The sequence below is a fragment of the Elgaria multicarinata genome, chromosome 3, assembly GCF_023053635.1.
Source record: "Elgaria multicarinata webbii isolate HBS135686 ecotype San Diego chromosome 3, rElgMul1.1.pri, whole genome shotgun sequence".
NCBI lineage: Eukaryota > Metazoa > Chordata > Lepidosauria > Squamata > Anguidae > Elgaria > Elgaria multicarinata.
Genome location: NC_086173.1, coordinates 88,167,819 through 88,182,423, shown reverse-complemented (window position 1 = coordinate 88,182,423; position 14,605 = coordinate 88,167,819). Strand labels below are relative to the sequence as shown.

At 43.8% G+C, this 14,605-nt stretch overlaps 1 protein-coding gene across 1 annotated transcript in view; it reads left to right on the top strand.

Moving 5' to 3' along the window:
• The window catches only part of FLT4 (fms related receptor tyrosine kinase 4), a 126,355-nt gene that overhangs the window by 101,417 nt on the left and 10,333 nt on the right, over positions 1 to 14,605 (top strand). The window contains exons 19-26 of the mRNA XM_063120850.1: positions 4,484 to 4,597; positions 4,804 to 4,892; positions 5,299 to 5,458; positions 6,943 to 7,037; positions 9,717 to 9,839; positions 11,251 to 11,362; positions 12,027 to 12,126; positions 12,534 to 12,639. Coding sequence (XP_062976920.1) covers positions 4,484 to 4,597; positions 4,804 to 4,892; positions 5,299 to 5,458; positions 6,943 to 7,037; positions 9,717 to 9,839; positions 11,251 to 11,362; positions 12,027 to 12,126; positions 12,534 to 12,639 — 899 coding nt within the window. The remainder of the gene's footprint in view (positions 1 to 4,483; positions 4,598 to 4,803; positions 4,893 to 5,298; positions 5,459 to 6,942; positions 7,038 to 9,716; positions 9,840 to 11,250; positions 11,363 to 12,026; positions 12,127 to 12,533; positions 12,640 to 14,605) is intronic.

The following is a 14,605-nucleotide window of genomic DNA, read 5'->3' as shown; positions in this document are numbered from 1 at the left end:
TTATCCACTAAGTCATCCCTATTGGGCAGTATCAAGTCAAGGATAGTGAATCTTCTAGTTCCTTCTTCCACTTTCTGTAGAAGAAAGTTATCACCCACACAAACCAGGAATTTCTTGGAAGGGCCACTTTTGGCAGAATTTGTCACCCAACAGATATCGGGGGATCTTCCCTTCTCAGTATCATTTTGGGACATCATGCATGGTGTCTACCCAAAGGCTGTCCAGGCATGGTAGAACAAGAAGACTTTTGTGTAATACAAAACTAGCAGGAGGAATAGCTGAAGAGTTGAAAAAGCCAAGAAGATTTTTTCAGAGAAAAACAGGAGTATTCAGCCTGCTGTTTAATAGGGGGTGGGGGGAGCAAGGAGGAATCCAGGGAGGCATGAGTGATTATTTGTGGGCCTAGCACTGTCATTGGGGAGGTTATGAATGAGCAGCAATGCCTAGCCAGACTTCAGGGGGAAAAGGAGGCCATCAGTAGTGTTTCAAGATGGTGCCAAGGAAAGCAGGGTTGGGGTGGGAAGAGATTTTAATATTTTGCTAACAGTACAAAAATGCCTAAGGCTACCTTGTCTGTTAATAACACTGATTAATGTTTTCAGCCTTTATCAGTATACTGAAATGTTGATAGCCAAGGAGGATATTGTTTTATAAAATGGTTTAAGTCGCCTGAAATTAATAACAGATTTTTCTAATCAACGTAACACTTTAAACTGCAGCATTTAAATCTCTTTTAATTCAATGTTGGGATCCTTCTAAAAATAGCATCGGCAGCAATTAGGGTAGGGAGAAGATACAAAAATACTCCTTTTCCTGATTATTTCAAAAGGCTTGGAGTTTAGTAGTGGCTGTTAAAATGGAATCAGAGTCCTGAACTCATGGAAGTCTGCATTCAAAATCATCCTTTTTCAAAATAACAGAAAGGTAGTTGAAAACTGAAAAGAAGTGGCTGTAGTTCCATGAAATTAGCAAAATACTGTCATCAATAAGGCATGGTCTACACATGGACAGAGTAAGGCAGCAGAATGTTACGGTGATAGGTAGTATGGATTGTACCACATTAGACTGCAGGTAGGTGAAAACATTTTCTAATGCTCTCCTATATTAAAAACTCCCTACAAAGAGAAACCTAGCACAGCAGGCAGAGGGCAGGGGCAACAGAACCTTTCTCCCTGACATGCTACTTTTTTAGTTTCAGGGAGTTTGCGTGTCTGTGCGTGTTTAAGGTGGAGGAACACTCAAAAAACATATTTTGCATTTGGAGTCCAAAGTAGTGCATTCCATGTATGTGTAGATGAGGCCTAATGTAGAATTTAAAATTGTCATATTTAAAATTTCTACACGTAAGTGGCCACATGAAAACAAAGATCATAAAACAAATTTAGGGCAGGAGAGCCAAAATACGCATTAGCCAGTCTTCTAATAAGAAATAGGTAACCTGGTTCTTCGGCTTGGAATTTGCTACTACACTGCAAACCATAGTTTGTTTCATTTCAGCTAAAGCTGAATCCTTACTTGGCAAGCAGAGCAGAACCCTCCTGCATTGCCTGATCGGTCAAAAGTCCTTTTAACTGCAGGGTCTTGCCATCGTTCCCAGCTCAGGGGCAATCAGCAACCCAGGAGTATCATCAGGGACTATTCCTGGCACTTCCTCTACCCCTACCCTTGCTCTGCTTTCTCTCATCCCATTCAGCCCCTTGCATGGCATTCAGCCCCTTGTAAGGTATGAGGGAAATGAAAGAACCCTCACAGGATAGCACCAATGCCTTCCATGAGATTGGGACAAGGGGGAAATCGTAGTTACCTACTGTCGCTTCTCCACCCCCGCTCCTGTCCCACATTACTCCTGTCCTGGCGAAGAAAGAGGAAGTCCGGGGCCATTTTTATCACGCCACTTTTCCTGCACACTGCAAGAAATGGCAGCACATTCCATTTCCCCCCCCAAAAAAGTCGGATTAAAATGTGTCCGTTCTGTGACGGAAAAAAGTAGTGGGAGGCACGCAGGTGGTAGACGGTGTCATCTAAAGGACGTGTGAAAAACCAGGAGTGGGCAGTAGCGAGCGTGTGATAAAACACTTGTCTGATGAACCCCTGGCACTTTGCCTGAAATGGGGGGTTTTGTACCAGCACATGGGATGAGAACAAGTTGACTGGTTGGTGCTGCCTTATCCTATGACACACCATCACCATGGCTCAAAAAAATTAACAACAGTGAGGAAAATGAGTTCAACGCATTTATTACAATGTAATCTCCCTCCTCAGCTTTTATTCCTCAAGGGTAGCCCCATTAGCTTGTTCTAGTAAACATAAAGAAGGATCCTGTGATCAAAGTTTTATGCACTTTTTAATCACTTTGTGCACTTAAAGAAAGTTGCTAACAGTTGGCGTTAATAACATGAACCTCTGTTTCAGTGAGCTGTGACTGAGTCTACCCTCCCCATGGGTTTGCAAGTGCCCCACTTCCCTTTCTCTCTGCAGCACAGGGAGGAGCTGGGGAGCTTTCACCTCTGCTTTTGATTTACCACCGCTTGCTATGCCATCTGAACCTGACAAACTGTGACTGATCTATAGTTAGCTTCAAGCAAGTCAACTTCAAACCGTGGTTTATTAAGCTGGCTTGTTTCTAATTTCCATACTAAAGATTTACCACCATTCCCAGTTCATATGTCATGGCAATCTGTGGTTAATCAAAGTGGAAATGAATGATTCTAAAGTCTTTCGCTCAGCCTTGCAGGAGGAGGAGAGAGGAAGAGGGAGCACATGAGCCTGGAAGACAGCTAGACTTGTTTGCATTTTGCTAAACCAAAGTTTAGTGTTGTATCCAACTGCAGCCACTGAAGATGAACACAGAAATGGGGGACTTCCATTCATAAATTAATTTACTTCCTTTAACTAAGAACATGTTCATGTTAAGTCTCATTAAGTTCTGTGTAAGAGATTTAGACTTGCGCTTAACTCTTCCAATGAATAACAGGGCTCATGTTATTATATAATATGTATGCATGTCCTATTAACAGCAAATAATTAGACTTTAAAGCTAAATCTCAATTTAAAAATAAACATAATCACTCCCTTTCAATTAAAAAATAAATAAAATAACTCCAATTCAAATATTTTAAGTATATTCATTATAAACAAATAGTTTTTGCATATGGTATAAATACATAGAAAGAGTGTGCCCATAGAATCACATTCTCATTTGTATGCAGGGCTTAGGCTGCTATCCTATACTTATTACCTGGAAATAAGCCCCATTGAACTCAGTGGGATGTATTTCTGACTAGACATGTACAGGATTGCACTGGGTGTGTGCAAAATCTGTGAATGCTAATCTGCATTAAAATGTACCTGCAATTCTGTGGTTTTCCTGTAATACATTGCTATTGCTGTTACAAGGCCAATCGCTTATGGAAGGGAAACAGTAAAGAGCAGAGAAAGCGGTAAATAGTAGTGGAAACTGTAAAACATTGCAAATCCCAACAGCTAGGATAATGCAGATAATGAGAATGAGAAAAGAGAAGTGAGTGACATACTCTAATGGAGCGATAATAGAACAGCCATCTCAATAGACAACTGAGGTGTTGCTGCTGAGGTTCTCCCTGTGTCAACCTTTGTATAGCAGCTGTTCAAAGGAACCTTTGGGTATTCAATATGCTGTTTATCAAAACCTCTGTATCCAGCAGGAAGCTCTAATCTCATCTGCTTCAACCAGAATCAGAAAAATCCAATTCCCTTGAAATTCTAACTGACCAGACATGTTTGTAGTCAGAATCCCAAGAAGCCACGAGCAATGCAGGGGAGGGTACATAGAAAGCCCACTTGGTGTTCCTGTTCTACTTCTAGTTTTCAGTGGGGCTTACTCCCAATTAAGTGTGCATACGATTGCGCTCATTCGAAGGACAGAGCTCTGTGGTGCTGGCATAAAATCCATGTAAATAAAAAATAAAAAATACAGTTATATTTTGAGAAATTGTCAGTTCCAATTGCCACCCTTTCCTCCCCCTTAAAAGACAGGATGCTGAATGAAGAGAGAAATCTTTTGTTTATTGTGGATTATCTTAAGCTTTTTCTTTGCAATGTAATTTCTGCACCTTTTTCTGTTTAAAATGCAAGCTTTTATCATTTAATGTAAAGAAGTGTGGTGTAGTGGTTAGAGTGTTGGACTGGGACTCAGACGATCCTGATTCAAGTCCCCACTCAACCATGAAACTCTCTGGGCGACTTTGAGTCAGTCACGGATTCTCAGCCTCACCTCTCACTGGGTTCTTGTGAGGACGAAATGGAGAGGAGGAGGAGGAGGAGAATTATTATATGGGCACCTTTGTTGCTTGGAGGGAAAAAGGGTGGGATATAAATGTGGTGGTGGTGGTGGTGAAGATGATGGTGATGATGATGACAGCAACAGCAAACAATCATGATTTGGGGGACTAAAATGGATATGTGTTGATATGTGAAATTAGAAGCACTGTGGTATTGTTTTCAGAGGGAGCTACTGCAAGTGAGCACAAGGCACTCATGTCAGAGTTGAAGATCCTCATCCACATTGGAAACCATCTGAACGTGGTTAACCTGCTGGGTGCCTGCACCAAACCCAATGGTAAATATTCTTGATCAGCTTGGATGGCAAATGGGGGATATAGAAAAATGCTACAAGATTCTGATTAAACATTGACCAGTTCCCCCTTGCAACACATCACACAGTTTTTGGTAGTGTGTTTATATCATGAAGATGGTACAGTTTGGAGGTCAAGGCATACCCTCGTCTGTAGACCCACTCCCTTTCTTCTTGGCTTCCTTCTGCAGGTCCCCTCATGGTTATTGTTGAATTCTGCAAATATGGGAACCTCTCCAATTACCTGCGGACCAAACGGGAAGGATTCAGTCCTTACAGGGTACGTGACTGGCCTTACCTTGGCAATATTTCTCCCACCATCCGGTTCAAAGGCCGCACGCCTCTGAATGTCGGTTGCCAGGGGACATATTGCCTTCCTATCCTGCTTGTGGGCTTCCCAAGGGCACCTGGCTGGCCACTGTGGGAAGCAGGTGGTTGGAATAGACGGAGCGTTGTTCTGATACAGCAGGGCTCTTCTTATGTTCACACCTGCTTTGCGTCTCCATGGCAGATCTGCATTCTAATGTTGGCTCATGTCTCACTAGTCAATGAATTTCCTCCTACTAAATAGAGTTAGATTTTTCCGGGCTGCCTCTGCTGAGCTAAGGCAGACGTTCATAATGCCTGACTCAGTGCAGCAATTCATCTGCCTCTTGATAACCTTTGCGGTCTGGCCTGCTTTCTAGGAAAAATCCCCTAGGTTGCGCATCCAAGTTCGTTCCATCGTGGAAGCTGTCCGAGCAGACAGGAGGAGCCGGTCTTGTACCAGCGACAGTGCAATTCTTAATAGACTTCTGATGCACAAGAGCCAGACAGCAGCACCACCGCCACCTCTTATACAAGAAGGTAGAGAACTGTCGCTATCCGGTTTTTCCTCTTAGGTTCAGTTCCAGGCAGAGAGCTCCTAGCGCTACCAGCCAGAAGACATTGTGCAGCTATTCTATCTTTCCTTTCTTAACAGATTTTCTGTGATGAGAGAAAAGATGGAAAAAGCAGTCAGAAAACACAGGAGGGTTATGAGTGGAAGATGATGATGTCTGCTTGCCTGCCCCACCTCAAATTCTGTGGTGAGACAGGGCAATAGCATGATAAAAGCCTTGGCTGGAAGCACCCTTAGTTTAGCAACTCAAATTTCCAGGGGGAAATTGACATTCAGGGAACTTGGGCTGAAATAAATTGTGCAGAATTTCTTAAATCTTGTACTAGTGAGCCTCTAAATATAACTGAGATCAATGTGGTCCAGTGAGTGAATGGGTAGGGTTCCATTTCATCCTGGACTCAGAAAAAACATATGTCCTTTGGTGTTCATTAATAAATACAATCACAACTTCCAGTTCTTTCCCATTTCAAATGTTTTGTTTGAGACAAAAGAATCACTTTGAAATAAAATTATCTAACTCCAGTCTTTCTTGGTAAGCCATTACTCTTTACTCCATGAATTTATCAAACTTTCCATATTGCTCTTTGCTCCATGTATCAGACTCTAGCTTAGATCAAGTGGCTAGGTTATACGGCTACACTGGCCAGCACCCTGCAATGACTTAGTCAGGCAGGACCTTGGCAAAGAGAGGTACAGAATGATTTTCTTGGAGAAAGATAGGCAGTTCCCCTATCACTTTGGTACTGATTTTCTTCATCAAGAAACAGATGTAGAAATCTCATAGAGGGACATATTAAATCCATCTTTCTACAGGACTCACATCTGTTTGCGGTGTCTCTCAAAATTAAACTGATAATTCCTGGCAGGTGTCAAGCACCAGTTTCTCCTTTAGGCAAAGATAATGTTTAGTCTGGAGAAGAGAAGATTGAGGGGAGACATGATAGCACTCTTCAAAAACTTGAAAGGTTGTCACACAGAGGAGGGCCAGGATCTCTTCTCGATCATTCCAGAGTGCAGGACACTGAATAATGGGCTCAAGTTACAGGAAGCCAGATTCCGGCTGGACATCAGGAAAAACTTCCTGACTGTTAGAGCAGTACGACAATGGAACCAGTTACCTAGGGAGGTCGTGGACTCTCCCACACTAGAGGCATTCACCAACACAAATGATAAATAGTAATGGTTTCTCTCGTTGCAGTCCAGCACACACCTATACATGCCCAAGTCCAATTGAATTCACTTGAAATTCAGCACACATGACTGTGCCCTGGATTGTAGCCGATGATCTGAATTAATCCACTTTATCTCTCTGTACATGCCAATAAGTCTATGATTTCTCTGGGACTTTCTCAAGAAAAGAGCATTAGCGTAGCCTGTTGTCTGGAGAAAGTATTTTTTTTCCTGCCACTAACCTTCAGAGTGTAATCCCCTTTCTTGCACATTTGTACAGTGGATGATTTGTGGCAAAGCCCTCTGACGATGGAAGATCTGATCTGCTACAGCTTCCAGGTGGCCCGTGGCATGGAGTTTCTAGCTTCCAGAAAGGTGAACAGTCCACCTATTTATCCTGACGTTTCTTTTCTATCAACAGACATGACAGAGAGGAGATGGTAGAGGTGTATAAAATTATGCATTGTGTGGAAAAATTGGAGAAGATCTTCTTCTCTCAAACTAGATCTTGAGGTCATCCCATGAAATTGGTTGGCTATAGATTTGGGATAATTGAAAGCAAGTCCAAAAGAAAGTGTATGATTAATTGAGCAGGGAGTTGGACTCAATGGCCTTATAGGCCCCTTCCAACTCTACTATTTTATTATTCTAATTAATGAAATTTGCTGCCACAATATGTGGTGATGATCTCTTAGATGGCATTAATAGGGGATTAGACAAATTCATGGAGGATAGGTTCATCAGTGGCTATTAGCCATAATGGATATTTAGAACCTCCAGATTCAGAGACGCAATCCTGTATACGAGGGGCCCCCAATGCAGCACCCACAGGTGCCATGGCACCCACAGGGCCTTCCAACAGCGCCCTTGAAGCTCTCTACTCCCTGCCCCCTCAAAAAGTATTTGTAATATAAAAATTGAAAAGTAATAGGGTGCCAGGTTCTCCTTCCTCTTCCTGGACCTGCCACTAATCAGCTGTTCAGCAGGCAGGAAGAAAAAGAAAGAGTTGCTTCCTGGCCCCACCCAATCTTCTTCTGCCCTACAGACCTTTCTCCTTTGCTCGCACTCTCTCTCTCTATCCACTCCCAGCTTTTCAGCCTCTAGCCTTGCTATTTCTCTCCATCAAAGCCCTTTCCTCACTATTTCTCTCCCTTCCCCATTTCTATCGGTCTTTGTTCTGTCTCTTCCTAGCCCCTAGACTTGCTCCTTCTCTCCCACTAACCCCTTTAACTTGCGTTTTCTCTCCACTCTCAGCTTCTAGCTGCACTCCCCACCTCTTAACCTCATGTTTTCTCCCCCCACTTCCTGACTTGCTCTTTCTCTCCCCCTCTGCCAGGCTGTTTTCTAGTGCTGTGCCGAAAATTTTGACCATTCCATTTTCAGCATTTGGGGGTGGGGGAGTGGGGCTGGTGGGAAAATGAAGACAGGCCAAAGAGCCTGGGAGAGGTGAGAATTTTGGAGACTTTTCTCCTTGGGGAGGGAGACAGGTTTTCCAAATACCATTTTAAATGTAGCCAGTTGTTGAGGGGTCTTCTTTCTATTTTCAAGAGCCCAGGAGTGCTTACTGGATGCTTATTGGAGAGGGGGAGGTCATATGGTCTCCAATAGACATTCACTAAGAACTGCTGGGCTCATCCAAATGCTGGAGGAAGGGGGTGGGGTTTTTTTTTTAAAAAAACTAAAAGATAAGAAGAAGGGCCCTCAGCAATCGCTACACTTTAAAAGGTATGTGGAAATCCTGTTCCCTCTCCAAGGAGAAAAATTCTCTGAATGTTCCCTCCCTGTGAAAAAGGCAGAAAAAAGAATGCCTCTTTTCACAGGGAGAGAGAAAGTTCCCGAAAATAGGGGGCAGGTTTCAGCCCAGCACTAATATTTCCCCCTTCCAGTTTCTAGCCTTGTTGTTTCTCTCTCTACCACCACCTCTTTTGACTAGCCAGGCCACCGTGGCAGCCATTATGTGACTAGCCACATCCTCCATGGAAGCCATTTTGTGGTGGCACCTGAAGCAGTTTCTCAAATTCCCAAATGTGCCCATGGGTCTAAAAAAAGTAGGGGATCCCTGCTTTATACTACTAGCAAACTCATTCTCAGTGAGTTGATCTTTGTATAACTACAATGGCACCTCATACACAGAAAAGGGAGAGATCAGCAGGCTTGTAGGGACACCAAGGTTTGCAGCAGTATAAAAAAAAATTAGGAGGGAAAAACTAATAGGGGGAAACACCGATGAGGATTGGCCATGGAATACTGACTGACTGTTTGGGTGGCAGTGGAATGGAGTATCCTGGAAAAGGTCATGACTGGCTGACTCAGAACACTCAACAGGAGCACCCACATGACAGCATTTTATTGCAGGTGGTGATTCCATTCCACCTGCTTGTGGGCTTCCTGGAGGCATCTGGCTGGCCACTGTGGGCCAACTTCCAACAGCACCGTCGGAGAGCTTTGGTCTCATCCAGCAGGGCCTTTCTTCCTTGCATAGGTCCGGCAGCCTTCCAGATAAATGGGAGAGAAACATGCCTGCCTGCTAACATAAGGTGGCACATGTGCAGTAGGTCTGACGAGCTGCTTTCCCTGAAGGATTTACAACTTGTCAAGGAAGAGGATAGCTGGCAAGCTGACTTTACACTCCAGGAGAAATAAGTATTGAAGGTCTTCATAGTATCACAGTGTCCTGCTTGAATTTCTGAGCTATGGTCCTTCCCCGGCAGGGGAACGCCCATAGCTCATGGGCAGGGCACCTGCTTTGCATGCAGAAAGCCCCAGGTTCAGTCCCCGGCATCTCCAGGAAGGGCAGGAAAAGCCCCGGCCTGAAACCCTGAAGAGCCATTGCTGCCAGTCTGCGTTGACAATACTAAGCTAGATAGACCAAGCGTCTGACTCAGTTTAAGGCAACTTCCTATGCCCCTCTGCTTCTACGTCCTTGAGAGAAAGGCTTGAAAGGGATGTCTGCACTTCTTCATCTTTTCTAATCCCCCTTTTGTCTTTCCCACATTGGAATTCATTTGAATGAGTCTTAATTATTTCTCCCTGTCCCCCCTTATTTTCCTTTAGTGCATCCACAGAGACCTGGCAGCTCGCAACATCTTACTGTCAGAAAACAATGTGGTGAAGATCTGTGATTTTGGCTTGGCTCGGGATATCTACAAGGATCCTGACTACGTCAGGAAGGGCAGTGTGAGTTCTGACTTCTGCCTGTGGGTGAACAGGAATTGGTTTTATGAGTTTATAGTCAGCCGGTGGCCTCAGTATCGTTGATTTGCTCATTGCAATGCAGACAGAACATTTATAGACTATTCTTAGAGGGGATGCACACAGGAATGAAGCAGAGAAATGAAAAGCTCAGGAAGCTTTATCTAATGCAGTGACCTGGCACATAATGCACATTTTGTTGAGTGTAAGCATCTGTAGCATATGGCGACCAGATTTCACCCGTCATGTGCAATAATCATCACGTGTTCCTTACCTGAAGAACGTTCGTGCTCCTGATGTTTAGCAGCGCTCGTGTGCAATCCCCAACTGAATCAAAGCCTAGGCCCATTTGCTCAGCGTTCTCCCTCGCTACCCAGGTGGGGCTAAATCCAACTTTGCATGAGCAGACTTCTGCTTGTGCAACTGGACTTCCTCTTGCCCTCTCTACAGCCCCCCACATGCTTCCGAGTCTGCTCCGGAGAATCCCCAAATCCTCTGGGACAGATTTGGGGCACGCAGGGCTGAGAGAGGGGCTGTGGGAGGGAGGAGAAAATCATTCTGCCAGCAGTTTCCACTCTGCATGTAGACAGACAGGATTGGATCCTACAACCTATAATGCAGCACACACTGACTAGTAAAATCCAGCAGTTGGGCATCTTTTATTTCCTTCTTTCCGAGCTGCTTTGAGCAAGCCAATGTGATCGACTTGACTTTTTTAAAAAAATCTTTCTTGAAGTGTAGGTGATCGTCACAACAAAATATCAGTCATTTTCAGACTTTTCTGATCATCTGAGTATTTTGAACTCAGAAGTTCAACTATGTGCATAGCAGAGATAAATCATGTGCATGCCAAGCTTTCCGTCTTACAGCTTGCTTTTGGTTGTAGAAATAGTTCTGATATCCCATTTGAATGAGTGAATGAATGAACGAAGCCCAGGCATCTAGGTCGATAGGTAGTGGCTAAAGTGTTGGACTGGGAGTTGAGAGATCCGGGTTCTAGTCCCCACTTGGCCATGGAAAACCACTGGGTGACTTTGGGCCAGTCACAGACTCTCAGCCCAACCTACCTCACAGGGTTGTTGTTGTGAGGATAACATGGACAGGAGGCTTATGTATGCTGCTTTGGGTTCCTTGGAGAAAAAAAGGTGGGAAATAATAATAATAATAATAATAATAATAATAATAATAATAATAATAATAATAATAATAATAAATACCAGACTGCAGTTTCCTATGCTGTTCCTGAATAGATACTTCTTGCTCCGCCAGATTTGCTGCCTGCCTATATGAGTCATTCTAGGATGTTTGGAGATAGTCCTGCAGCTTGTATTCATTAGTTGCTATTCAATTTTTTTCTGGACTGTAACAACCAAACACATCTATTTCTGTCCCATAGGCCCGCCTCCCACTAAAGTGGATGGCCCCAGAAAGCATCTTTGACAAAGTCTACACCACCCAGAGTGATGTCTGGTCATTTGGAGTCCTCCTGTGGGAAATATTCTCTCTAGGTGAGTGCTGAGTAGTTGGACACTTCACTGGACCACCCATACTTTTATGAGCATGTGATTTGGAAGGTTGGTGGTCGCAAGGACTCTCTAAACCTGCTCCCCCGCCCAGCCTTGTATTTCCCATGCAAACACTTCGGTTTCAGGTCCCTTCTGCTGATTACTTTGCTACATGAGACATTAGAGACCACCTTCGTCATGTATAACAATCCCCGTCATTGGGTCTCAGCCACACAGCTTGCCCAGCTTCCCTGTACAATGCCCGTCCCCTCGCATCTCAAATTCACTACCTTTAAAATGTGTAGAATGTTTTTACATTAAAGTTAGCCTTTCCTTACTGGGCATCATAGAATCATAGAATAGTAAAGTTGGAAGGGGCCTATAAGGCCATCAAGTCCAACCCCTGCTAAATGCAGGAATCCACCCTAAAGCATCCCTGACAGATGGTTGTCCAGCTGCCTCAGTTTTATAAATAAAGGCCTGAACTGACCCTGACTAATTACTGAACACCATCTTGGGCTCCAGTCCTTGTGGTTTTGGACTTCTTCAGCTACTTCAGCTTCTTTAAGTTCTTCTGTATGGGGCAGATGGGGATGTTCCTGCAGGCACTGCTTTCTCCCATCCCTCCAGGCCATTGCCTAATAAAGCAGTGAATTATCTTCTTCAGGTGCTTCCCCATACCCTGGTGTCCAGATCAATGAGGAATTTTGCCAGAGACTGAAAGATGGCACCAGGATGAGAGCTCCAGAATATGCCACTGCAGAAATGTGAGTCAAAGTACTTGAAAGCACAGCCAGCTATGAAAATAATATAGGTCAACAAGATTATTTATTTATTTATTGCATTTTTATACCTCCCAACAGCCAAAGCTCTCTGGGCAGTTTACAAAAAGTTGTAGATCCGCAAGAGGTTCAGAGCTCTGGATGTGGGTTTTTTCCCCTCCTCTCTGCTTTTGTTGGAGTAGAGAAAGGTTGAAAGTATATAGAGTCCCAATGCTTTCATTTGCATCTGTCGTAACACTCCTGGTGCTCAAGGACAGCATCTCCCCTAAGGAGGGGCTTTCGCTTTGCAGGAATTTCCAAATGAATTTCCTCAGCAGCTCTATCTCTGATTGACAGTGATAGGACAAAGAAGTGAATTAGCTTTGTGCAAAAGCTTGTATTGTTCTTTGCAGTTACCGTATAATGCTGAGTTGTTGGTATGGCGATCCCAAGGAGAGACCAACATTCTCGGACTTGGTGGAGATCCTGGGGGACCTTCTTCAGGAGAATGTCCAGCACGTAAGTTCTTACTCATTATCATAGCACAAAAGCCATGTGCAATAGCTTGCAATATCTAGAAAGTTATTTCTTTGTTGAACTGCTGTATAAGTCATTTAGATCTTGGATTGTTTAACATTTCCACAGGTACAATCAAACACAGCTCTGTTGATTGTTTGACAGTGCTCACTATTTGGATCCATCCCAATCTGGGCCAAAGCCCAGTTTTGGTATGGAAACAGCCTTGGTCATCCTGGTAAGTGACTCACATCAGGGAATGGATATGGGGCAATCTTGTGGATACTCCTGACGCTCTCATCAATTTTTGATACCATTTACTATGGTATCCTTCTGGATCCAAGTTGGGCACAATGTTATAGTGTTTCTGGTCCTTTCTGGATGAACCCTTCCAGGTGGTGGTACTTAAAGACTTCTGCTCCACCCCATGGCCATTGGCCTGTAGAGTGCAGCAAGTTTCCATCTTGTCCACAATGCTTTTCAACATCTGCATGAAACCACTGGGGAAAGTCATTCAGAGCTTTGGGCTGAGGTGCCATCAATATGCAGATGATGTTAAGCTCTACCTCTTGTTTCCATCTAATGATCCTAAGAAGGTTGTTAAATGCCTGAACTGGTATCTGGAGGCAGTTTGGGGATGGATGAGGTTAAATAAACTGAGACGTAATCCAGACAAGATTTATTTATTTATTTATTGCATTTCTATACTGCCCAATAGCCAGAGCTCTCTGGGTGGTTCACAAAAATTAAAAACATTCAAAGTATAAAACAACAGTATAAAACCATAATATAAAATACAATATAAAAGCTCAACCAGATAAAAACAGCAGCAATGCAAAATTACAAATTTAAAACACCAGTTAAAATTTATTTATAGATTGTTAAAATGCTGGGAGAATAAAAAGGTCTTCACCTGGTGTCTAAAGGCATATAATGTAGGTGCCAAGCAAACCTCCTTAGGGAGCTCATTCCACAGCCGGGGTGCCACAGTAGAGAAGGCCCTCCTCCTGGTAGCCTGTCCACAAGATGGAGGTCTTGTGGATAGGGAAAATGACTAACCTGCTCTTAGATGGGGTTGCACTCTCCCTGAAGGACCAAAGGCACACTTTGAGAATGCTCGCAGACTTGGCACTAATTGGAGAAGTTTGTATGGCGGTGGTGGCAAGGAGTATTTAGTTGGTATGCCAGTTGCAACATCATCATGTTTGTAGGAATCAAATGGCTTCCACTCAGGCCCCTTGCTCTGAGAGAGCTCTGTTAAAAAATCAAGATGACCATAGCCCTCAAAGAACCTACATCAAATCCAAGCCACCACGTGCCACAAGCAGACAGAAGATGAAAGATATTTGCAAGTCAAATAGCTCAAGATGACTCAAGGCACAAAGCAAGGCAAAAAGTCAAGGCACAAAGGAAGAAATCCTCATGAGCTACTACCAGTCTCATTGGGGTGTGTATGGATGGGGGCTATCCTTCCCAGCTAACAAGCACAGAAATCAGTCACACCTTATGCAAGCAAAACCTTTGTACCAATTTCATCCCAAGTGAAAATGCATTGACTGCATCAGAGCTACACTCAGCATGTAGCCCCTGGCTGTAGAATTTCCTGATGCTCCACAGGAAAATGAGGATGGGGTGGAAGAACTCCAGCGGCCACACCAGAGGCATCAGAAAAGAGACACTGTCTAATGCCTGTGAAGTGTTTTGCTCTCTCAAGATTATTGTAGTTTTCAATTTTAAGTGCTCAAAACCTCCCCCTAACCTATGGAGGCCCTCCTATCCAGGGTTCATGGGCAAGTGTAAGGAACATCCCATGAAATTTTAAGGTTTCTTAGGAGCTGTGGCACAAATACTGCAGAGGCATAGGATGGATTTAGTTCCATTACTTGGCAGCTCTTTGTCTTGCACTCTGGTGTTTCTTCTGCATTAAAATTTCAAGTAACCTTCAGCTGCGTCAAGTTTAGCATCTGTG